The sequence below is a fragment of the Mus musculus genome, chromosome 19, assembly GCF_000001635.26.
Source record: "Mus musculus strain C57BL/6J chromosome 19, GRCm38.p6 C57BL/6J".
NCBI lineage: Eukaryota > Metazoa > Chordata > Mammalia > Rodentia > Muridae > Mus > Mus musculus.
The window spans coordinates 50,165,991-50,192,810 of NC_000085.6; the positions used below are offsets into that span (position 1 = coordinate 50,165,991).

Sequence of the window (26,820 nt, forward strand, 5' to 3'; positions counted from 1 at the left end):
GCCTACAGTTCTATCTTTTCTCCTGTTGTCTCAGCACCCTTGTATCTGACATACCTTTGCTACAGCTACCCATCTTTCAAATGGCGGTCTAGTTAGTTATCTGGACGTCCAATGGTACATCTGCCAGTCTTTCTTCCCAGAGCCCTGACTCCTGCTCCCTAACACCCTTCTGTGAATTAGCTGCCAGCATGAAATGGAGGAAATTCTCAAGCCTTTTCAACTTGGTATGTCCCCTGGCCATCGAGAGTTACTGCAGCTGAAAGACTTTCTCATAGCTGTCAAGAATGAAGCTTCCACGTGGGATATGGATCTACGCCTTCTTAGGATGCTCTTGCTGCATCAGTTTCTCACGATTAAGCCATGAGATACACCAGTCTCAGATATCTAATTACCAACTTTACAACTCGGCTTCAATTCTATACTAGTTCTCACAAGGAGAGCGCTCACCAAATTCCTCCTTTTGATATTCTACTTATATTTGAGATAAGATCCCTACTACACAACCCAGGGTTGCCTTTGTCCTCCTGGCCACTTCTTGAATGCTGATTTTGCAGGACGTCAAATTTACCAGACTAATATGAGACATATGTGAAGTGTAACATAATGAGGAAAGCTGTGTAAAAAAAAAAAAAAAGTACAGGGTCAAAACATAGTTGTCCTTCAGAGTAGACAGACTGAGAAATATAGCTAATTCTCTGATTAGCATGCCTTGGGATACTTCCCCCACTCCAATAGAGACTGCAAGGACATGGAACAGAGGCAGTTTTCTGATAGACAAAGCACATTGCAACATAATTTACAAGTTGCTGTCTGAATTCATTCAGAAGCCGAGTGTGCTCTACAGCCAACTGAGAATGAGGAGAGATGAAATATATGCCTTCAAATGCAGGGGTCTGTACAAGATATCAGGCTCTATAATATTCAGCCTCTCAATCTGAACATGAGCCAGGATCTCTCTGTCCTCCGAGAGAGGATGATGTGGGAGTGTGTCTTCTAAGCAAGTCTCATTAATGAATTAAGTGTACTTCACATCTCTTTTCCAAGGCTTTTTTTATGGCGTCTCAGACCCCACTAAAGTACAGATGGCTCACACAGCATGGTCCATACTCTACCTCCATCCCCTACGTTCATTAACAATTGCACCTGAATACTTAGTTAATACAACCGTGGGAGAAGAACAGGAGGCAGTGACAAAACACGTCGCCTGCTTCCAGACCTGGGAACATCCTGGCATTGCTAAGAAGCTGAAGAATGGAGATGGAAACCTCTGGTCTCCGTCCTCACTCCCTTGTCTCTCTTGGCAGCCCCAAGGTCTTTCCCCAGTCTTCGGAATAGCTTATGAGCTCTGTCCTATTCGTCTTTTAAGAACCTCCCCAAACACTATCTCCTTTATAAAATACTCAGTATAATTTGGAACAAATAGAATTAATCGCTGCCTTTGATTTCTTAAATTACTTCAACTGATAATAAGACAAGGAAAGAAAACAGGAAAAGGGGCAAGTTTCATATACCATGCATTCGTCTAAATATAGCATCCAAATTAATCCAATTTTCACACAATTCTAATGACTTACATCCCCTGACCAGCTCTATGGCACAGAATATTTAAGTCTGTTTTCTGGTGTGCAGAATGAGTTCTAGCAAAATTATGGAAAATAAAGCTCTGAGTGTATGAAATAAAAGAAAAACAAAATAAAAATGTAAAATGTTAAATGTTTATATAGAATATTAACTCTAGCAATAAATGCTCATATACTGGCTTATTAAGGGACATCCTCCAATTTCCTATACCTTGTCCCTATTGTATAGGATGTCTCTACCCAAAGCCACCACCATACTTTCCTAAAGCAAACGAGATCACAACTCTTATCATTATATCAACAATTTCTAGTTGGCATTTGTACTCCCTGAAGCTGCTTCTCTGCCCAAACAAGTAATTGATAAGTATTGTTTGTTGAATTGATTATTAGCATACATAAGGATATCTATTTATAAGTGTTTGAAATTACTTCTTTTTATCAGAAGCTTTCTCTATAGTTAGAATAAGGATCATCTGCCTACTTTTCATTAGAGTCAGAAAATCAATAACATTTATTTATAAAATTAGGACCAAATCAAGGTTGACTTTATATTGCTCCTAAATATCGACTTCAACTGTACTACAATAGCCTGGCATGTAAGTAAATCAAATTCTTTGTGCTATGAATGACTTGAAAGCAACGCTTTGTAGAAAGATTTGAAAAATGTGACCTGTAAGGTTAGTGCTCTTTTCAAGAGGTATTTTGAGACAGGGCATGCTATCACAGGGGAGCATGCCCGGTGTGATTTATCGAACTGTTTTCCAGGGACTAAGTAGAAACAATATCTTATGCTCATGCTGAGCTTGATTCCCATTAGGGAAGAGCCATCAATCAAGGAACCCTTCAGGAGTTATGCCCAATGTATAACTACCATCTACCCTTGATTTCAAGGAACATGATTTGCCGTCAGTCCAGTTGCTGGCAAGAACCCCCAACACGAAAACTGACCTGCTGTCAGGTGAGCTGCGTGGACAAGAACTTGGACGCCAGGCTTCAGCTCGAAGTGCACCAAGTTTTGGTTGAGTTTGTGGATTAGAACTTCAGATATCTGAAAGAAGTGTTATAGTTAGTGTCAGCAAAATCATCTTAATGACTTTGAACAGCTAGCTACTCTAAGAAATACTTTGAATGTTCACCAAGGCCTGCTAGTATTATAAAGCAAATGACAGAGAGAGAAGATCTGTTATACAGAGGAACTGAATAGTAGTATCTTGCTTATAATCCAAACATTATGGTATGATTTACTTTGCTTCCTTCATTTTCTCTAAATCATCTCTATGGCTTCTACGGGTAAGAACTTTATGACTGCTGGATAATAACGGTTGTCAATAGCTTAATAAACAATATAGCTCAAGACAATGCAGCCACCGTTTACGCAATGAATCAGTTAATCTTTGTTTCTACAAATAGGTGTTTATTAAACCACTTCTGAGACTGGTACATTATAGACTATGGACTATTCAACCTGAGCATAGGGTTTAAGTATAAATTACATAAGCAAGGTATTACAAATAGGGTAAAAGCCCTTTCTTTTGTTTAGCATAAAAATTTATTATGCCTTGCTAACAGATTTTGAGGAATTTCTGAAAGGCTCCAAGGGATAATCTTACTACTTATTTTCATCTGCTTTCCTTGCCTTGTTTTTAATATACTATTTTAAGCACCAAGTTCATATTTTATTTAATGTGCTGTTAAGTCTAATTAGATGGATGGCAGCTGTTATTCTTCTAGTTAGAGTCTTCTGCTTTCCTCTTTTTATTTGCAGTTTCATCTCCTTGAGTAAAGTTGCCAAAATGGCACTGTTGAACCTTAATAATTAAGTAGGACCTGATGGCTTAGTTTGCAGTCCATTATAGAAGTCCCTAGCTGGCAATGGAAGTGCAGTGCCCTGCACATAAACTTCTCTGCTGAACAAGAGGAGGGAGAGATGATCCCCATGCCCTGTGACTGATGACCCGGGATCTTTCTCTCAAACATTGCCATTGAGAAACCAGGAAGCAAAGCAATTCTATGTTAAAATTATGCTGAATACAACTTTGTCCGTCTGTGAAGATACTCTTGTTTTATGAGCATGGGAAATTTTTCTCAAAGCTCCAGGTTTAAAGAAGGATGGATTTCCAAGGTATTTCACCAAAGGTGTTCTCTCTGTAATCTCTGATTATTACTCAATTAGTAGAGTTTTGATATGAAATAAACACTGGAATTTTAGTAAATGTCTATCACCATCATTTGGCTTTGAAACTTACAAATGCATGTAAACTGTTAACGTACATGTACATGAAAACATACAAGCACAGGTATATCCAGACATAGAATGAAATAAAAAAAAAAAAAAACTCTAGTCCAAACATGAAAGACATCTCAGAAGCAATTAATAAACTGACCTGTTTCATAGAGGCTATCAGAAACATAAAATAGAACTATGTATCAATAGTGGAAGGACTTCCCACTTTCATTCCAGTGGAGTGATATCAGAGCTTATTACTGAAAAATGATTATACTCAAGTGAGACATATTAATAACTAAATCAGAAAATATAATTTATCAGAACAACATAACTTTTAATTTATTATCTCCAGGAGAGTCCCTTGTGAGAATAATTAACTTCTTAGATGTGTATTGGTTTTTATCATTACTTCATTGGCTTTGTCTGTATCATTTACAAAACTAAGCCAGGTATGCAAAATTAATTTAGTAGCAGAACGTGTTTCATGTTATTTATCTTGCATCAAAAGACATTTGATAAAGGATATATACTCTGTGGGAAAGAATTATGCATAAGCAGCAAAAGCAGATGTAATTTACATTACATACAAGAATAACTTCAATTAGAACTAGGCATTTTGCTACTCAGATAAATTAGAAGTATACAGTTTACAAATTTCAACAATACTTTAAACCTCTTGCCAGGTTAATTACAAAACTATTTACTCTGTATTGTCTTCATCAGATCCTGAGATGTTATTTATATATTTAAGTACATGATGCGCACATTGAACATTTTATTTTGGTAACGCTGCATGTGTCTAGGTATTTTTCCTTATGTGTTAATGCTGGCATCCCCATGGAGGAGCATAGAGCTCAAGGGACATATCCAACTTTACCCAGTTAATATTTGAGGAGTTGAGACTAGACTTCAGCTTTGTTTGATTCCTAATCCTAGTTCAGCACTACTAAAGAAAAAAAATAGGTTTCTCAAATAATTTTACTGAGATGGGGAAAGAGAGATGTCTAGTTGCATGTTTTGGTGAGTGAGTAGGAGATAAAAATGGTATAGCATTTACCCTATAGGTGGAACAACATGAACTAACCAGTACCCTGGAGCTCTTGTCTCTAGCTGCATATGTATCAAAAGATGGCCTAGTCGGCCATCACTGGAAAGAGAGGCCCATTGGACATGCAAACTTTATATGCCCCAGTACAGGGGAACACCAGGGCCAAGAAGTGGGAGTGGGTGGGTAGGGGAGTGGGGGGGAGTTATGGGGGACTTTTGGGATAGTATTGGAAATGTAAACGAAGAAAATAAGTAATAAAAAATATATTAAAAAATGGTGCAGCATTTACTTCATCACCCTGCCATTCCTAATCCACCTGTAACACACACAAACTAAAATATTCTGTCCCCAAGGCCACTGAGCAATGTGGGCCACGAGAATAGGCATTTCCTAACACGTTCCTCATGAGTGTGTTCATTCCACCAATCTGTACAAATTGTAATATTTGAAAGTTTGGACAACATAAAGATTACAATGAAGTGTGAAGCTACAGGAGGCATAGCAAGATCCTAAATGAGAAGATAAAGCAGTTGCCTGAGAAAGACTCAAGTGAAATAATACGCGATCACTCAGAGATGGGATTGCTGAAGCGAGATGAATTTCCTTCTCTTGCTCTCCAGTGAAAAGTGTGTCTCCTAAGTCAAGTTCATTTTTAAATCATGCTGTCATCCTCTTCTGCCACTTTCCCACACAGCCCATTTCCAATTCTACTTCAGCTAAACAAGCATGGCTCAAGAAACAGGCTATTATTCTTGGTTTTTGCCTGTTTGGTAGGATATGTCTATGATGCAGATGAAGTTCACACTTCATTTAAATTACTAGTTGAAAAGGCAATGGAGACTCGATACAGGAACTAGAAAGGCTGTCAGCGGAAAACCTTACTGTAGGAAAAATAGCAGTTCAACTCTCCTACTTATTTATTTTTTTTTATCCCAAAATATTAAGGTCGAATGGAACAATCAGAATCAACTCAGCTAAAATAAAGTAACAATGGAAAATTCTCATCTGAACAAACGAGGCATTTTTTTCTCATGCATGGTATTGACCACAGGTGGGCAGGTGCTTCCTACCACACAGGGAAACAAAGTGGAACAGAAGCCATTGTAAATGTTTCCACTATAGCTGAGGAGAAAAGTATGATGTAGTTGATACAAATCCTTACAAGTTGGGGTATTAGCAACTAGAGATCCAAATGTCCACTAGGTGGGGCCGATGTTCATATCAAAGGACAGTACTAATGTTCTAACTCCAGAAGCCCAGGGTTCAATATGAAAACACAAGTACTAAAGGCCATGACAACATGTCGCCACTGTTCCCACAGTAATGTACAGTGCGGAAAGCAGCTTAGATGATGCACAAGGTAATAAATTCAAAGGGAAAGGGATAAACATGTTCAAGGAACTTGAGTAGAATGGGAATCAATTCCAGGATCAAGACAAAGATGACATGTGTGTTCTTGGATGGAATAGGGAAAACAAATGAACACTTTATTTTATTTAAATAATATCTCTATTTATAATTTGAAAATTCCATATATGTGAACAATGAATTTTGGTTAATCCATTCTAATTCCCCCATACAAACTCTTCCCTCCCCTAACATGTCCCCCTCCCAACTTCATGCATTTGTTCCTGAATACTTATCTTTGCACTGTTTCAAAACTTCACTCCTTTCTTAAATGTCTCTTTTGTTCTATTTTCCTTCCAATGACTGACATTTTTATTCTTGTCATGTGAGTGTATTTTCCCCCAAATAATTGTATTAAAAATAGTCTAGATGTTGAATATATTCCTGGAATGGTAACCATCACTGTTGAGAACCAAACATTGTTAGCCTTTAATCTTTTGGGCCCATGGGATTATAACTATGATTTTCTACTGTGTAAGCAGAGCCTCTGTACTTATTTAAGAAAATGACTTGGGAGAAGGAGTGCCAGGTGTCCTTTCCAACCTGAAGGGTTCAAGGGTTTGTAAGTTCTCTCTTAGGGCTACTCAGTGTGGATTTGAAAATTGATTATCTGAAGTATCCTAGCTCAGCCAGGGTTCAGTGCAGCTACAGAAGACAGGGATAAATCCCTCATAGAGCTAACGGGTTCCCAGCACAGATCCTCAGAAATTTATGGAAACATATATAGTTCTGTGAGACCCTCATGTTCAGGTGCTGTGGTCATAGCACAGATGTGTGGTGCTTTTCCACGCACTTTTTGAAATTCCCAAATAGCAAATATTTTGGCAAATTTATCAATGACAAGTCTGTCTTGGTCCAAAGTAGTAACACTTGTACTTTTTTATTTTTGTTTGATATTATAATATAATTATAATATTTCATCTTTCCTGTTCCTTCTTCCAACCCTCTCTTTTAATCTGTTATGCTCTTTTTTCATCGTCATGTATATACATGTATATGTATATATCTTCCTAAATATGACCTACTCAGTATGTATAATGTTATTTGTATACATAATTTCAGGACAGAGCATTTAGCTTTGCATAACTAATTGGTATGCTCTTTTCATAATTCCATTTAAGGAGTTTGAAAGACTACAAGTATAAGCCCCCTCTTTCTCCAACAAGGCAGTGAAACCTCCTTAGAGCATGGTGGTCTTCACACATGGCATATTCATGCCTGTCACCCCTGAGGACTCATCAAGAAGCAAGGGATGCAGGGCCAAGAGAACAGAACTTGGACCAGACTTGAGCTACTAGTCTTGGGATAGCAGGGTGTGATCTTCTTGAGGAGGCCACGGAGAACAAGAGAGCCTTCTCACACTCTCTGGAAGACTGAAAGCAAGGCTGGTGGAGCTCTCCCAGATAGATAGAGGGCACTTGATTAACCTGATGGTGGCATCCTGATAAGGGGGTCAAGTGCTTCTCACTGGGAAGAATTCTCAATTTGTTTCACAGACAAGATAGTCCGATTCAATTAGCATGTCTGTTCCCTCAGGCATGCTCTCCTAAGTGGCTCAAAAAGAGAGCCAGGCACACTTACTGTGGACTGTCCCTAGCATTCTTCAAGGACCACTGGACAGATTCCATTCTTTTATCCTACTGGATATTCTTTACAACTTCTTTATAAGGAAGGGACCAGAACATGAAGAGAACAGCTATGATCGGCATTCCAGAGTTCAACTCTCTCATGATGGGTTTGTTTCTGTTGTTTATATCCTTGTGTTTGTCTTAAAAGTCTGTATATTCTGTTACATATTTACATTGGTAGCATTGTGAAGCTGCTTTAGCTTTCTCAATGTTTCTTCCTCCTTTACATTTTTCTACGAAGAACTTCGTCCTCTGCTTTTGCAATTATTGAATAGTTTGTGATGGGCTACTCTAACCCTCTGAGGCACAGGGAGTGAAAACATCTGAAGTTTAGGCAGCAATGCTCTATCTACATAACTGTAAGCATGAAGAGATGACTCCTCACTTGGCTTACACTAGACCCAAAACAACTTTAAACCTAGAGCTCCTGGTGGAGCCGGCATAGGCTTTGGAGTGGAGTTAGACTCAAGTTCACTAGAAGCCAGGGCTTGCTGTAGCCATCCATGCTTTCCTATAGGCAGGCTCCATTCCTGCCCAAGCTTCCCATGTGGTCACTTGGGCGGGGGGGGGGGGGGGGCAGAAGGAGAGAGGGGATTTCTTTACTGTCCCTATTTGCTTCTCTACTTTCTGAAAGTCAATTCATGAACCATCTTACTTCCTCAGCATCAGCATTTCTTCTTCCAAAAATGTCTTTCACTTCTCCAGTCTTAGTTTCCTTATTTCCATATCTTTTTCTATCATAAAACACCCATAAACAAAACTCATAACTGTTACAAATTTACTGAACATCTATGTCCAATGCTTACTTATGTTATTTCTTTAAGTGACAAAGGTACCTATAGGATTGTGGTGACTTTAGTTAAACTCTTTAACTTTTTTTTGATTGCTTCCTCTCTATGATAGAATCATAATAGCAGTGATGAAGCTAGAAATGTGTCTTAGAGCTCTAAACCTGTGATCTCTCTGCTAAAATGTAGACCTCACTGAATGATTACCATGTTCTAAGTGGCATGGCCTCTGAAGAAGTCACCTTGTCTCAGCTCTTGGACTAAACTGTCTACTGATTCTTATATCAGGGTTGATGGTAGCCACCAGTCCTCTCAGAGCTATTATGGTGGCTAGGTTGCTTATGGGTGGACAGAGTTTGGATTATCTTCTGTGAACCTCACCTGCTCCAGGTCCTCAGGCGACCTTTTGTTTTCTCTGGTTCCATCTTGGTAGGGCAAAACAAAGAGCTCTGCAGCAGTGGGTAAGCCAGGTAACACCGCCACCAGGATATGCTGGCTGGGAATCCCTGTGGCCTGTGAGGGAGACAAAGAGACTGGGTGCGTCCAGTGGAGATGTCAGATGAAGAGTCAGGTGGAAGGCACCAGGAAATGTGAAAGTTACACAGGAGTGTGAGGAGTGGTGGCATAGGAGCACAGACGTGGGTACTACAGGGATGAGGGGATAGACTGGACATCCTTGGCATGTTACAAGTGACCACTGAGGAATGAGCCACATCATCTTGCTACTCCTCCAGAAAGCTCAGGGAGCTGTCATTCCATTGTAAGATCTAAAGCATGAGAATCATGTCGTTCCATTTAGGTTTGTAGGTTTGTCATCTATTGCTCATGAGAGTCTAGAAGAGTTATTCTGGTTGCTTCTTCTACACAATGAGGGTACTAATTACATTCTCTTGGGAATTGGAAGGAATAAAGATTAAAAAAAAAAAGACAACTAAATATAGCTAGGCACTGTGCACTATGTACTCTTGCAGCTGTGTGATGACAGATGTGGGTCTGGACCTGGGCTTCTCTTACTAATTATACTTAACGTTGAAGATGCTTAGAAAGGGTTCTCTTTGGTTATTATGCGGTCACTAATTTTTCCCTTACTAATGTCGACGTCATGAACTCAGCTGCATGACTTCTGCAGATTTCCATGTCCTTCTTGAATCAGAATCAGCTTCATAGCCGAGCAAGGGCCATGTGTTTCTGAAGGCTATACTAACCCACTAATGGAGACAGGCATGTATACATGGATTACAAATGTTAGAATACTAAATTGATTAACCAAACATTTGTGGGGCTCCACCTCTGTCTTCTCCTTCCTTTGCTAAGGGTCTATTCTCCATGAAGCTATTCAAGGACCAAGAGGAATTGTGTCTGGTGGAGAGAAGGTACTGTTTGTACTCACTTCCACCAGAGACTTTTTGATGACTCGGCTGATGTCCCTCCTCCACTCCGGGATGTCAGGGTTGTAGTCATCCAAGTTCGGAGAAAAGGCCAAGCGAAGAGACCGAAATTCCTCTGTGGATGTAGCAGTAAGTTTATTCACACAAGTTAAATAGCTCCCCAATGCAATGTAAACATTATTTTTCATACAAAGGCTTCCATACTCACCATAGTGACCCTTCTAGAAGGCAAACAAACTACCCTGCCCTTGTTAGCTCTTCCTTTGTGAAGCAGAAGCCACAGACTCTGGCCCATACTCAGTTCTGCAGCCCTTGCCCATTATCTCCTCCTCTAGGCTTTGAAATCCTGGACATTAAGTGATAGGAGACCTAACCATTCTTCCTCATCATGGACATTTTAATTACATTTTGATGATACCATTGTAATGTGCATATGCCTTTATCATTTTATGAATATCTAATAAGTATAATATTATATACTTTTATTTGATAATTATTCTACTGTTAGCAGTGTTTTGCTCATGTTTCATAAAATGGCTTTTTACATTCCTAACATCAGGGATAATTTAGTTTCCTCTGTAGTCCCTGAGTTAGTCTTGATTCTCCAGGAAGCTGTCTGGTGATTCAACTAACAATAATCTTAACAGAGGAATGTTATGGGAGGAAATGGGGAGAGGCTCAGAGGACACATGAAGTACATTTAGAGCAAGGCATACAGGACAAGAATCAGCTGGCAGAGGAACCCCTGTGTCCCAAGACAGGGAAGTATTCAGTGTCGCTGTGTCTTTAGCTGGCATCTGTCCCCAGAAGGTGACGCTAAAACGCAAGGTTGGTACAATCTTAAGATCACAGTATCTGGTGTATCTCTATGTCCTCAACACCTGTACAGTGTTTGTCACACAGAACTGAGAATCACAGTGCCCTCTCCCCAAATATGTCATGTGCTCCACACTGTACTTAGACTAAATGCCTTTTTTTTATGGCAGTCTTTTTCATCTCGTACTACATGGTATAGCCTCCCTCTGCTTCCTCATGTTCTATAGTGTTTCCTGCTTGCACACCTTGTTCTGATGTGCCTTGTCCTTCCTATTGCTCCTCTACCATGCCTCCACTTTCCATAGCTGATGTGTCTACTACCCCCATACCACAGCACTCCCTCCTCTTTCCCTCAGACTCTCATTGGAGAGGCTGTTCTAACCATGCAGTCATGGAGCATATCCCACTAGTTGACTCCTTCATCATCAGGTACATCTTGTCTTCTTTGTACTTACTGGATATTACATATATGTATATCTTGCATCAATACATATATAGCTTTCATCAATACATACATATATACTAACATCTGTGAGGATAGAGGCTCTGTGCTCTTGGCCTTAGGATGGTACTTAGTAGCTGGAGGTTTCTAAGGGCCATGTCTGTAGCATGTAATATGTAGTTATTTATTCAGTGTGTAAATGACTCCATGTCCGTGCAGGCTTTGTTATGTATGCACTTGCTTATTTGACAATCAATTCTTGCTCCCAGCTTGCCCTTGTGCTTCAGTGGTGGCTAAGTGACAACAACGAAGCCAATTATATATCTCAGCCACATAAAAGCCCATACTTGTACATAACTTATCAATGCTACCAACTCAGCAAAACCACATGCTTTGAGGACTCTTAGATGCGAAACTGTGTACTGATGTCAGGGGCTTTGCTCCAGAGACACATTTTCTGAGTCACTGGTCAGCCCTGGGAACATCCCCAAGTCCTTTCCAGTGAAGAATAATTATAAACATATAAATTACCTGTGTGATAAATGGTGGGACCCAAGAGTCTCCTGCTAAGCTCTAAGTTGCTCTCAAGGAAGAGGCTTGCATCATTTTCACTTTCTCCTTACCTCGCCCATCCATCAAGGGATAGTTGCATCATACATAAGGGAGAGTGTCTAGCCTAGTGAGAGGATGCAAACGGTGTGGCTTCCTCATTACCATTTAATGTGTGAATCTGCATGAGGTGAAGATAGAATGTCCTAGAATTGTCCTTCCTAAGTATTCATGTAGTAGGTTTGTAAAAGAAAAAAAAATGTCAATTAAATGGCTTCTTTTTTTTTTCAATTCTTAAAGGAGATGAATTCGACACACTGGCCACTTTATAAAAGCAGACCTGAGCCTGGAGCCTATGAAGAGAAACAAGACAAGCTAGCTGTCCTTCTTCTCAGTCTGCTTGGTGCCCTTGGGTAAACCAGCCTTTCTCCATCACTCTCCAACACTCATCAACTCCTCCTTCCATCTGGCATTTTTCCCTCTATTTTACTAGTTGTGTGCGTCGGGTGGGGGGCATGTTATGGGTGGGTGCAGCTACTGGCCTCTCTTTTCTCAGGCTACTCTAGAAAACTTGCAGCTGTTGACTTGATCTCCATCCCTTTAAGCCCGGACAACTTAAAAATGTGATTGCCAAGGATAGTAGGTGAGATATTCCTTTGATAGCCATAACCAGAAAAAGCAGAGCTGCTGTCTTCCTGCTTCTGTGGGAAGATGGAGACTAACTTCCCTACGGGACAGTAATTGTTCAGGTGGTTTAAACACATTCGTGACCCCACAGGTCATGATGGCTCTCCAACACTCTCCTGCCAGCTAACTAGAGGACTTAAAAACCACTCTTCCTTTTTTATCAGTGGAGTTCAAAGCTTCCTATTTAACTCTGGCCAGTTTAATTTTTTTATTTAAGAAGTCATAATTCATTACACGTTTCAAATCACAGAGCAGATGTGATCATTCCGTGATATGACACTTGCCTCATAGGTCAGACATTCCGGGTTCAACCCCAGAATTGCCCAAAAAAAACAAAACATTTCAAATCATGCGTGTGACTCTCTGGATAATTCATCTGACTGAAAATGAGTGACAATAGTTACAGCAGACCATCTGTGCTATTAACACTTTTAATGAAGAAAGAGATGATTGCCCACTGTATGTAGAGTGACCACATTTAGAAGAAGCCCTTAAAGAGACATGAGGGTGAGAGCACCACGTATAACAAGGAGAAAGCTGGTGGAGAAATGACCCTTCTAGACACAGAATGCTTAGGCCCTGCTTGTTCATTATACTCACGCCATGTTTTGTCATTTGTAAAGCAGTGATAATTATAGATTTCTCTCTCTCTCTCTCTCTCTCTCTCTCTCTCTCTCTCTCTCTCTCTCTGTCTCCCTCAGATCTGTTTTCAGGATTTAATAAGGCAGTTCATAGATATCAAGTGCTTGGGACAGCTGCCGGTGATTAAAATGGTCTTCATTAATGTTAGCCTGTGTCACTGTCACCGTTGTTATTAATGGAACTGTCACAAAGCAGCAGAATGATTTTTAAAACCAGTCATTTCCCATGTGTGTCCACAATTTCCTTGCAGTAAACGAGGGTTCGGATAAGAATAACACAGAGACCTCTTAGATTTACGATATTCTCTGTGATTCACAGAAGAAGGCCATATACACATCTGACCAAAGGGACATGGTTCAGCGCCCACTATGGTAACTTGTGACATTCACACCGAATCATCCAGAAGAAAGAAATAATCTACGGGCAATGACATGAGTCTAGTAATTTAGGGTATTGTGTTTTGGATGTGTAATGTCTCACAAATTTTCATAGTTTTCAACACTTGTTAGCACTGTTTGTAGAGGCCATGAAGCATTGAGGAGGAAGAAACTTGCTGAAGGAGATATGTTATTGCACTTGGGTTTGGAGTGTTAGAGCCTGGCCTTACTTCCTGTGCTCTCTGCCCTGCTTTTTGTATATGGGTGTGAGATTATCAGGCACCTTCCCCACCACTGCCGTATCTTACCTGCCATGCACTCTATGCCTCTGGAAACATGAACCAAAAGAAACCTGTTTTTGTCCGAGTATTGGCCACAGAAACAGAAAGAAAAAAGTAATATGGAAGGTAGTATCAGACAAGGGTCCCAGGGCCACATGGAGCTGGCTTTGAAGCCATTAATTGCTGGGTACAGTGAGAGTCTGCATGCTCACTTTCTGTTTGTTAGGGTTTTACTGAAGATTAAGCACAATGCCAGCAGAAACAAGAGAAGTAAAGAAGCTGAATCAACGGCCTTCTCCACCAGGCATGTCAGGCTGTAGCCTTCTGGGTGGGGGCCTTTCACATCCCGGCTGACTTCTGCTTGCTGTCTGAGCTGACCAAACCTCTTCAGACTGGAGGGAGAGGTAAAACGAACGGATGCAATGCTGTTTCTAGAACAGTAGCCTTAGGCCTTTTTGTCTTCAGTCATGTTCAAAGTTGCTCACAAATTGTTCTTCAGTTTTGAAGGTCAAGTTGGCCCAAGAAAGAGTTGAAAGAAAAGAGCCTCATGTTCCAAAGGACAATCTAGACCTTCATTATATTATTGGAATCAATTGATTTCAGAACTGGGTTAAATTGATATTTTAAAACAAGGAATCTAATTTTTTCTCTCTCTCCCCCCTTTCTTCCAGGCACCACATTCTTTCTCCTTCTGTAGCTCATACATTCTCTATCTAGTTTTCAAATCTTATTTTTGAAATTGTAATTTCCCATGATGCCTATGTACCAATTCCATATTGAAAATAAACATTTCTGTCTTTGCCATCTGCTGGTAAAACTTAGTTCATATCCAACTGATTCGTTTTTGATATACAAAATAACGTATTACCAAAGTGGGATCAATATGTAAAAGCTGTTTTTATATCTCATTTTCAAGCAGTAATTCTACCTTTCTATTTCAGTAAATTTCACCTCATCTAATACTTGAAATATATTCTATTTCCCCAGGCATCACAAAACTGCATTGTGTGTCTATTTCTCTACCTGACATCTAGTCCACTCCTGGCCTCTGCTGTCTGTGAAATCTCTATTGCTTTTAGTTTAGTGGAGGGTTTGCTATTGTGAACGGTGCGGAAATTTTTTTCTTTTGTTGTTTCAAGTACAGATTTGCAAAAGAAGTTTTTAAAGTACTTGGATAATGGAAAGGTTTTCTAAAAAAATGGAATTTAAAAGCAAAGTCTCTCTGAATTAGATGCTTTTCTCTAATAAATGGTTTTAACTAGTCAAGTACCAGTAAAAACTAATCCTTACTACAATGAGTTAGTCTTACTCATGATGAAGCCCTGTCTAGTCCACCCAAGGAGATTGAGCTAAGAGCCTCCCTTTAGGCCAGAAACATCCACAGTATCATAACCACTGCTTGCTAATGAATAGCGTTCTCTAAAGGATCAGAGCATCCTAGCTCTTTTTCAGGTACTACCATATTTCATCCTGGAAAGTCATTAGCATCAAGGGCCAAGGACATTATTTGAAGATGAGGACAAAATCGCATCAGCAAGGACCAGCACTCACCATATACCGCAATGGTCTTTGTGTCTTGCAGTATGGCGTTCCCAGCAGAGACTTGGACTGTGATAGTATTCATTCCTTCAGAAGTAAACTTGAACGATATGCTTCCCTCCAAGGTGATCAGGGGCTAAAAGAAACAAGGACATGGATAGAAGGGAAAGTCAGGATTATTGTCGAAGGACCCCTATCTTTGAGTATCACTACATGTCCCCTGATCTGAATGGAGGTAGGCTCATCCTAGTATGCCACTGTAAACTGTGACTGATTTCCCTGCACCAGCAGTCCAAGTGAAATATATATATATATATTTCACTTGTGTTGAAAGTGTATTGTCTCCTACCCAGCAGAAGTTTTATTCCAATGAATCACATGGAAAAATGAAGAAAAAAGCCTCAAATGTATGAACATACACTGAGAATTTCTAAGCTTTCTGAAATTCATGTCCAGGATAAACTATTTCTAGAGCATTATATTGGGATACAGTCCCAGACACAGAACTAGACACTAGTGTGGCAAAAGTGACCTACAAGATGTGCCACTCTTAGTGGTGCTGTCAACAATTTCCTGGAAGTTGCTACTACAAAAACAAGTTCTAATTGGATTGTGCTTTGAGGAATCTAAAAAATAAAAAAAAATAAACGTGTTGGAGAAGTGGGGCTTATAATACAATTGGACACTCATGTCCCAGAAGGAAAAACAGTAGCCTTCTGACATCCCTTGGCTCATTCCTCTCAAATACATCTCTTCTGTCCTTCTTAATTAGTTTTAAAATCAAGATTCACACTACTTGTTAGAGAAAGCACTGTCACTATGTCAAAGATGGTATAAATTGCTCTTACTTTTTGAGGTGGGGAAAACAAGCCAAAGAACTTTAATGCTTCTATTTTCTAGTGATAAACTTTAGATGAATAATACCCTCAATCCTCAATCCTGACCTCGAGTGAAGAAAGTCAGAGTGGTGAGATCTGGTCGGAAAATCTCCACTATAACCTTTGCGCAACATCTCCAGGGCCTCAGCTAAGGGTAAGCAGTGAAAGCAGAGAAGAAGTTGCAGATATAGGGGAGGGAGCTAGGAAAGATAGACGGATGTAAGAGAAAAGGATGCATCACATGAGGTTACTGAGCACATATGGCCTGCTGTCTTGGTAGCTTGGGCTACACTCAGACTCATGCCATAAGCTATCTTGCTTTGTTGGCTCCCTCAAGCATGAGTTGTGCCTCTATCAGCAGCTGCCACGTGGACGACCAGCTCACCTCTGTGTTGTTCCCATACCACCACACGTAAGTGAGAGTGCCCACTTGGCTGGGCCAAAGCACTGCAGTTGCATTGACCTCTTTGTTCTTTGTTGTGACAAAAGGAAGAGACAGGTGCACATGCTCCAGGGGACCTGAAGACAGAAGAGAAAGAGGGTTGCAGCATATTTGATCACCCTGTGAACCCCAAGATTGTGAATTGGAAAATTATTATTACGGTGTGGCTCAGCCCTAGCACATGCCTTTATAAGAGCTTTCTGTAAACAAGAGCTAAATAAAATTAGCTAAAGATTAAGAGGTGAAGGAAGCAACCAGTTGACAGGGAGTAAACACAGGAACTGTAAAGAAGGGACATTGTACTGTCCGGTATTTAAGACAGCATGGAGAAGGAAAGGAGTGGGAGGAGGAAGGGGAGGCGGAGGAAGAGGAAGAGAAGGAGGAAGAGAAGGAGGAGGAGGAAGAGGAGAAGAAGGAAGAGGAGGAGGAGGGAAGGAGGAGGAGGAGGAAGAAGAGGAGGAGGGGGAGGAGGAGGAAGAGGGGGAAGAGGAGGAGGAGGAGAGGGAAGAGGAGGGGGAGGAGGAAGAGGAGGAGGGGAAGAGGAGGAGGAGGAGGAGGGAGAAAGAGAAGAAGGGGAGGAGGAGAGGAGGAGGAGGAGGAGGAGGAACTTTTTCCTTGGGCTTCCGTAGAATAGGAAAGTCAGCTGGGTGCTTTTCTGCCTCTCTAAGCTCGCAGGCTTTCACCATGGCATCTGCCTCCCAAGTCTTCATTTGGTAAATAGCATGTTTTGGATTTTGTTTTAAAAGCAACGTAAGAGTGGCTATAGAGAGGGGAAGGACTCCTGCAGCTGTACTTTGTCTGCTCTGAGAGGACACCCATTCATCCTGGAAACCCCCAAACACTGCAGGCACACTCTCCGAGGGAAATGCTGGCTGTTGTCCCTCCTCAGAGAAAAACGGCATATAATGAACAACTACATGATACAAGTCAATTTACTGATCTACCTACCAGGTTGAAATCATGCATGTGGAAAAAGGTCAACGCTAAGTAATTTATAAAGTCCAAACAGCAACAGTTAAAAGATAAGATTCCACAATTTCATTCCACAGGGCTCTGTTCTCAGAGATAAACCAGGATCTGGGGTTTCTTGAACTGATGTTAGAGATGGGAATAGGCAAAGGCATCGTGTCTTCTTCAATGATTATTCTCATGATCTAGAGGGTTAAAGCTATGAATACGCGTAACTGTGGCTGTGTCAACATACAACAGGAGAGCCATAAGCTCAGGCTAGTGTGTGGCACATTGGTACTTGGCACTGAGTTAGACTTGCCTAGAACTGAGCTGCACACAAGTGGAAAGTTGAGTACCATGTAAACAGGTTCCTGGCACCAGGAAACTCATTCTGCTGTGTTCACTGCTTAAGCAGCTCCTGGGCTCCCCCAAGCACATGGTTGCCCTGCTCTTCCCAGGGCCTTTTGTTTACAGACCTTTCTCAGAAACGAAAGACCTTCATATCAAGCAGACCCTCCTCTTGGACACTGGTTCAGCTGGTCCAAGATAAACGATTCAGAAGACAACAGGCTGGTGAGCCAGGCCAACGGTGCAAGCCCAGTGAACTGAGTTAGGTCCTTGGGACCCATGTGAAGGTGGAAAGAGAGGATTTCACAAAGCTGTCCTCTCTCGCTGTTGCACATGTGCTGTGACATCCCATACTCAGCTTTCAAAGACACGCATACACACATACACAGAGAGAGAGAGAGAGAGAGAGAGAGAGAGAGAGAGAGAGAGAGAGAGAAAGAAGAAGAAGAAGAAGAAGAAGAAGAAGAAGAAGAAGAAGAAGAAGAAGAAGAAGAAGAAGAAGAAGAAGAAGAAGAAGAAGAAGAAGAAGAAGAAGAAGAAGAAGAAGAAGAAGGAGAAGGGAACTAGGCATCTATCCTGGAAATCTCAGATCCTCCCAGAGGAATTCAGTTTCTCTGTCTCAACAGATGAGCATTCAGTTTGCTTTTTTGTCCATTGTCAGAACATCAGAATAAAGAAAATGTCCAGGTGTCATTGTGGGTAACAATGAATTGCAATCGTTACTGAACTGTTTGGCCAAGCTCAGTAGTTTTGAGTGCTGCCAGCCACCAGGAATGATCCTAGGTGCTCAGAACACCTGACACAGGGTGGAGCTTCTAGTTTTGAAGAGGGAAGGCAGTTTTGAAGAGGGAAGGCAGTGAAGTACGAAGCGGAGTTAGGAAAGAGAGCTCCTGTTGATGGAAAGCTCAAGAAGAGCTCCTCAGAAACTGCATCAGACAGTAAGGAGTAAGGTGAGTGATTCCTACCAAGTGTCTGTTTGGACCCTTTCGGGGTGAGAACAGAGGCAGTGAACATGACCAGAGGAGGTGTGCCCGCCATGCTGACAGGAAACGAGATGTGTGAAAAGATAGTAGGCTGGACGGGAATGCTGCCAAGGACATCCAAGATGTGCTGACGATCCAGTACATGCTGTTTGTAGGCTCTGAAGCAGGTGCGTGCCTGCTTTGTAGCTTTACCTTAGCATGTGGTGTGTGTGTGTGTGTGTGTGTGTGTGTGTGTGTGTGTTTGTGCGCGCGCGCACCTGGAAACAGGTATGAACGTCATAGCGCAACTCGCTACGGCTTCTCATACTCATTTACGTTCTATCGATGTAAAGCACCTGTTTCCTGGTGCCCATAGCCCGATACATTAAGAATGTGTCAGGGACAGGAAGTGAAATATCTTGCTATGGCTACCACCAGCTGTGCTGATCAAACAGGCAGATTCAGCTCCACCGCACAGATACTTGTGATACATAAGATGGACAGCAGGTGGCGCTGTATCATCTCATATCTTTGAATGAGAATTTCTTGAGTAACTGAGTTTTCTTTTGTTTTGGTTAGAACTTCTAGAATGCACAAAATAGCTGAAGTCTATGGAAGTGAATAGTGTGTGCGTGTGTGCGTTTATTGACTATTGTTGCCTACCTCTTAGATTTATGTTCTAGAGACATGCAATCTAGTTAAACCGTGCAACTATATCACATTGCTATTTGTTTAAAGGCTACTTTAAAAAACAAAAATACTAGAATTAAATAATATTCAAACCATAAGGAAAATATCTAAAAGCGGGATTCTTCAGACTTCAGTGTAGTTTGAAGGATATTACGATGTCATGTTTCCATATATGATAATTTACTAGGTCTGAGATAGAACCCATAGCATTATATTTATATCATTCAACTATGGGGCAGGTGACTAAGTGAGCAGTACTTCATATAACTCTGATGTTCTATTTCCATGCCCACACAACCACAGTGTCCATCACTGCAAAATCTCCTGTATTTTCAAGTCACACAGGTCAGCATGAAGTCATCAAGACAGGCACACTGTTCCTATGTATGGAAAGTTAGGGAGATGCATTCATGGTGAATTAAGCCCTCCCCCAGTCCATTTCTTGTCATTTATATTTCATCCTATAGGCTTGTGGTCACTTCAGTGGCTCTCATCTCTGAACGATGGCCACAGTGAGGTCATTTTCTGAGCTGAAATCCTCTGCCCCATCCAGCTGAAGGCCCGAAAGTCTGCACCAAGTGTCTCATTAGTTTGCAAAGTAGCAGAGTAGAGTGAATACTATCCCCAAAGAATTTCCAACTGTCAGGCTTCAATAAATTACCCTGGCGCCCTGCAAGAGATGCCTGCTCACTCCTGGCAACGCTACAGCGGAACATCGGCTCTATTTGTTTCTGATGACCTTTGCAAACTCACATTGAAAAACCTTTGATTTGGAATCAAATCACTTTTCTTTTCTGGTGACTGCAGGGAATGTGTATTCAAGCAAGCGATGGGAAAGGCCTGAGAGGTAAGAATTGCAGCTAACTCTCACCTAGCTCATAGCTCACCAAGTCCAAATACAGCTGCCCCTCTGTAGGAGGGGGGTTAAAATTAAATCTGATTAAGTACCAGAATGTCACATATTTTGCTTGATAGAATCATTGGGTACAAAATGTGCAACTCTTGACAGAGGAAAGAATTTAGGTTTAGAGACGAGTGAGTCATGAAACCAGGCATCCGTGCTCAATCACTGTAATGGATATTCTGACTGTCAACTTGACCTGAGCCAGAATCATCCAAGGATCAAACCTCCCTAAGTTCCACCAAGTACCGGGTGTTCCTAGCAACTTATATAACAACCGGTGTGAGTGAGTAGTTCTCAAAACTTATAACCGAAGAGGGAGCTTCTTAATTGAAATAACTGATGTTGTGGGCAACATCCTTTCATGGGCTCAGGTCCTGGATAGCATAAGAAGAGGAAGAAGGGCTGAAGAGATGGCTCAGCGGTTAAGAGCACAGACTGCTTTTCCAGAGGTTCTGAGTTCAAGTCCCAGCAACCATATGGTGGCTCACAAGCATCTGTAATGGGATCTGATGCCCTCTTCTGGTGTGTCTGAATTATAGCTATCTGGAGAGGGAGAGGGAGAGGGAGAGGGAGAGGGAGAGGGAGAGGGAGAGGGAGAGGGAGAGGGAGAGGGAGAGGGAGAGGGAGAGGGAGAGGGAGAGGGAGAGGGAGAGGGAGAGGGAGAGGGAGAGAGAGAGAGAGAGAGAGAGAGCCAAGCACAAGCTTCCATGACAATCTACTTCTGAACTGTGGATGCGATGTGACCTGCTGTGTGATATCCCTCCTGTGAAACCTCCCTCAGAATGGTGGACTGCACCTTGAATCATGAGCTAAAATAAACTTCTCCTTGCTTTTGTCACAGAAGGGACAGAAAGTAACTAATATAACCACAGTGTGATCGTCAGCTCCTTCGTGTTCCATTCACAGTGCTAACCCATCTTTTACCCGGATAGCCTGGACCTCAGGCACACAGAATCAGTCAGGACACCCCATGTGTTCAAAATGCTTGGGCGTATGACTTTGGTGCAAAGGAATATCAAACTGAAAGTTTTCCAATCATTGTTTTCTGCATCCAAGAGAAGGGGCTCCTGCCACCTATGTTATCTATTCTAGTGGATGTAAAAGATGAACCAAGTGAGTTTGTGTGCATGGAACGGAACATGGTTCCTTTAGGATTAAGGTTTAAGCTTGAGAACACCCGCCGGAATGAGATTAATGCAATGGGATTTTACTACGTTCAAGCGAACTATTTAAGACATATCCTGCTTCGAAACAATCAGCATAAAATAGCTAATTCTTGTTCCCCAAGGCCAGGCTTAGAAAGTGATAATGGAGATAAGGAATGCTTACCCAACATTCAACAAACATGAGCCTAAAAGATTGATGTCAGAATATACACATTTCATTGTAAGAGAGAGAGAGAGAGAGAGAGAGAGAGAGAGAGAGAGAGAGAGAGAGACTTGTGTATGAACAAAAATCTCCTTTCTTTTAAAACTAAAGGATTTAGCAATCCTAAATTTCTTGAATTGAGGGAAGCTCTACACTCCTCCCCAGGATTTGGTAAACCTAGGGTCCTGAGGCAAGATGGTGAGAGCATTGGTTGAGAAGCCAGTAAGCAAAGAAGCACTTACACGATATGAAGAGGTTGAATCCCAAGACTAGGCTGGAGATCTTGAGAAATGTGGACAGGAAGCTGTGACTGAATTTTAAAGTCATCCTGACAACTGATTGGTGTATGGATGATGTATTTGAAGTTAGTGAGACATGGTATGAAGTTGCAAGTCCCGGGTGGGTAGGCTTGCAGCAAAAACCCTCTTATAGCCTGACAAGGAGAAGTAGTAAGACTGGATACACAGCCACTCTCAACAAATATAGTTACTTCAGAGGCAAATGGTTTGGTTGCAGATATTGTTTGTGATCTATTTTTAAAGATTTTTAGACTATTCCAAACCTGTCATCATATTTATTACTATAAACACAATAAGTAGAGGGTCCTGTGTCTTAGACCCTATAGGTAGCAGGATGGATGGAAGCTTACTTAACATGTCATGAACCTAAACATTGTCATTGTCCCACGAGCTGTGTGAAAGAAGAGGATTTCTGGTAAGGATTCCCCAAGCCAACATCATCCCTGACATTAACCCTAGGCATCAGGAGCTGAGACAGGTCCACAACTCTAGAGCCCGGTTGCATGAGGGAGTGAGTCTGACTCTACATCATTTACTTTATCTCTATGAACCCCAGGAAAGAATGGTTGCTCACCATCCCTGATGCAGGGTGGTTTTCAGAACCGAGGCAATCCACACACAGAGTGTGGACAGTGCAAAGCCTGGCTGGAGTACACAACAAGAGGTCAGTAAAATGCAACCAGAAGGAAGACGATTGGGTAAACAGACAGGGAAACGTGCCTAGCTTTGTTCAGACCCAGAGAAGAGAAAGCACACCCAGATCTGTCTAAGACACAGAGACAAGTTATTAGCAGTCACACAATGGGTTGGCCATCCCTCTGCAACCGTGTCCTACTCACTGGACCACTACAACTCTTTTATGAAAGATGCTCTGTTTGGGGCTTTCTACATTTGACCCATCCCTTGGGTTGGGTGAAAGAGAGAGGCAGCAGGTGATGCACAGCCTTAATGCTCTTGCCCTTGGACTTGGAATTTGAAGAAGGCCACTTGTACAGAACAGCATGTTCCATTTTGGCATGAACTTTTTTTTTCTTTTGTAATAACACTGAAAGTCCCAGGACTGCTAGGAGGAGCCTCACATCTACAAATCCTTATACCCCCAACTTATAATTTAATAATCATATAATTTAGAAGTTATTATTTTACCACAAAACTCAAAAATTAAAATTACTCACTGGTAGAGCATGTAGAAGTCTAGGACCTGATTCCTAATATAGGATTTACATTACATTTATATTATATCATCTTCTATATCCTTAGACCATCTCCTCTCCAATAACAGGTTGCTTACAGGCCAAAATTCAGGACACACATTTTATTTAAAAGGAGAAAACAACTAAGAGGATTATTCTTGGTAAGGTACCTCTAATGTTGTAGCGGAGAAACCCTTTACCTTTAATGACTGAGATGGCATCTGCATTGATTGCAAATTGCAACTATTCCTGCCTTAAAAATAGAACAAGGACAAAGATGGAAACATAGGTTTTAAGCAAGTGCTGTGAGCACCCATCAAAGGCAGATTGTGTTTCTTTGAGGGTACTGGAAGAGGCAGACAAGATGAATTAAGAACAATTTGGCTCTATCTAAAGTCTAAGATTTTGTCTGTCACACTTCTTGGTTCTCTCTCTCTCTCTCTCTCTCTCTCTCTCTCTCTCTCTCTCTTACTTTCAATTTCCCTTCCTAAAGATATATCTACTGTAAATCCTCTAGACAGAGCAATCAACATTGTATTTTTAAAAGTGCACGCTATTCAAGGTAGGTCAATAAGTCAACAACAGTAATAACATACAAGTTACATGTAAGTACAGGACGGCGCTGTCAGACCCCAGACTGTTGTCCACCTGCACGGTCACTCGGAAAATGCCCACATTCTGATATACGTGCTTGATACCGTCTTCCATAGAGCTGAGGTTGACATACGATACTGCAATGCCATCTCCGAAGTCCACTTGGATGAGTGTCCGCTGCACATCACCCTGTAAGAAAGACCAGTGTTAGATGGAAGAGAGTTGATGCTTAGCTCTTCTTGCCTTGGCGGCTGAGGCTCTCTCACCTTCTTCCTGCAGGTGAGAGCATCTCTCTGCTTTATCATCCCTGTAACAATTAAGTACTTTGCTATGAATACTATCTAAGGCAAACTCGCATCAAATATCAATTTTCAAAGCTTCTAATACTAAGTGTTTGATTTACCAATTTCAATGTAATATTCAGTTCATTAGAAGTCTCTATTAATTATATGATCTGGCATAGTCAAAGAATACTACATAGATCTTCAATAACCTCAAATTGTCTTATTTCCAGTTCCCCAACCATGTTGAATGAAAAATACCTTATCTGGAATCTGATATGACATGAGACTTAGAACTATTTGTGATAATGACCATCAATTCTGCTTTGTTCATATTTTTTCTTGTTGAACATAGACATTTTTTTTCTCACTGTGTTGCTAGATCAAAACATTTCTGAAGAATGTTAGCGTGGAGAAAAGAGTAGGCAATGATCATCAACTTCATAAATGAACGTGGAGTCTAGAAAGGCTTCCTTATTTACTGAAAGTTCACTCAGCTAGGAAGCTACAGTTCTGGGATCGAAAGCATGGTCTCTGGATTTCCCATTTACTCTTGTATATGAGATTTAGCACTACGGCCAAAGAATGAAGGCTTCGCTCAGCCTTGAATCCTAGTCACCACTAACAAGTTATATGACACCCTATAATTCATTTCTTTTCTCTCGATCTCAGTTACCAAACCTATGAAATGGGCATGAAAGCATTTTTCCATCATAACTCAGTGGGCTGTCATAAGAGCCATGTGCATACTAGTTGGTACAATGTTCTGAAAATAAATAACTGTAAAATAAATAGTAAAATGAGACTGTAAAACACATAGAATGGTCATTTAAATATTAGTTTAGATATTCTATCATTCTACATTTCTCATGTGTAGGCATGAGATGAAATCTGCATTTATGAAATCCTGTAAAAAGAAAAGGCCTTGGATGGGTTGGGGAGCAGGACAGGGGGAGGGTATAGGGGACTTTTTGGATAGCATTTGAAATATAAATGAAGAAAATATCTATTAAAAAATAAAAGCAAACAAAAAAACAAAAGAAAGAAAGAAAGAAAGAAAGAAAGAAAGAAAGAAAGAAAGAAAGAAAGAAAGAAAGAAAGGGCCTTTGCGATGGTGGTTTATACGGTAAAGAACAACGATGCTTAGACTCAAGTGGCAAAATCAAGATTTATTTCTTTAACACCTTCTTGTTTTGATGGCTTTCCACATGTTCAGGCAAACAACAAAACAAAACACAAACGAAATCACCCAAAACCTTTGAACTACAAATGTATTTTCGATTAAGTAAGGTTTAAGTGGTATCATATCTTTTGAAAAAGGCCAACTTTAAAATGCTGACATTTAAAGGATTAATACACAGTAAAAGGCAAAAAGTTCAAACCCTATGAGTGTATGTGACCTACAAATTCAATCTACGCCTAGAAGCAAGAGCGGCGTGCACAGTGGCCAGTGTTCAAGGAGGGCGAAGTGGAGCCTTCCGTAACATCACAGAGCAACATCTTTCCCTGAGTGAAAAAAATAAACCCACACTGCTCAAGCTACTACACAAATCTCCACAGGCTCACACACTGTGATTACTTGAATTCCCGTATCTAATAAATACAAATGCCAGCCGTCTTTCTAATGCATCTGTCTGTCCTGCGGACAGCTCAAGTGGATTGATTAATCTGTTCCTTCTGTCCCTTGTCCATTTCTACGTCCATGTTTTCTCGGGTTGCAGAGTCATTCAGAAGTCAACTACAGGTATGGGCAAGGGAAAGGAATTGAGATTTTAAAACAAGTGTCTGAGGTAAATATTAGAAGTAGATATTGCTCTTTGTGACTTAAGACCAGGAATAGAGACATCACTGCTGATGGGGATGAGACAGGAATACAGAGTAGGCATCCTTCTTGAGAGTCAGCATCATGAAAGTCTACCTTTGTAAGGCAACATTGGGGAGACTCAGTCTTCAGGCAACTCTGTTTTAGAGCTGCCTGACACAGCCACAAAGAGTGAGATGTCAGTTGCTGCTACTTGATTCTTCAACCCCCTGGCCTTTCTGTCCAGTATTACTTACTTCATTTGGATCTTCTCACTTACATCAAGCTCCTCCCAAGGGGCAGAGGAGACAGCTCATAGGAAAGCGCTTCCCACAGAAGTGTAAGGACCTGAGTTTGGTTTCCTAGCATGCAAAAGGCAGTCATGGCAACATTTAATGTAAACCTTAGCACTAGGGGTTGGGAATCTCAGAGCTTATTTGGTCAATTGGCAATCTGTGGGTCCAATGAGAGACGCAGTGGCAAAATGTAAGGCAGAAGGCAATACAAGAAGATACCTTATGTCTGTGTAGACAAATCATACACACACACACACACAAGTCCATATTCACACAGACGTACCCACTTATATACACATAAGAACACACACACACACATAAGTACACATATACCCACACATTCACATAGAAACACCTGTTTGCAAACAAACATAAGCACACAGCCACACATGAACACAAAAATATATACATTCA

General features: G+C 41.1%; 1 protein-coding gene across 9 annotated transcripts in view; it reads right to left on the reverse strand.

Moving 5' to 3' along the window:
* Positions 1 to 26,820, reverse strand: part of Sorcs1 (sortilin-related VPS10 domain containing receptor 1) — a 535,835-nt gene that overhangs the window by 22,696 nt on the left and 486,319 nt on the right. For all 9 annotated transcript variants that reach the window (XM_030251008.1, XM_017318265.2, XM_030251009.1 and 6 more), the window contains 6 exons: positions 24,031 to 24,217; positions 16,663 to 16,796; positions 15,412 to 15,535; positions 10,069 to 10,181; positions 9,060 to 9,191; positions 2,529 to 2,628 (listed from right to left, as the gene is read on the reverse strand). In XM_030251008.1, coding sequence (XP_030106868.1) covers positions 2,529 to 2,628; positions 9,060 to 9,191; positions 10,069 to 10,181; positions 15,412 to 15,535; positions 16,663 to 16,796; positions 24,031 to 24,217 — 790 coding nt within the window. The remainder of the gene's footprint in view (positions 1 to 2,528; positions 2,629 to 9,059; positions 9,192 to 10,068; positions 10,182 to 15,411; positions 15,536 to 16,662; positions 16,797 to 24,030; positions 24,218 to 26,820) is intronic.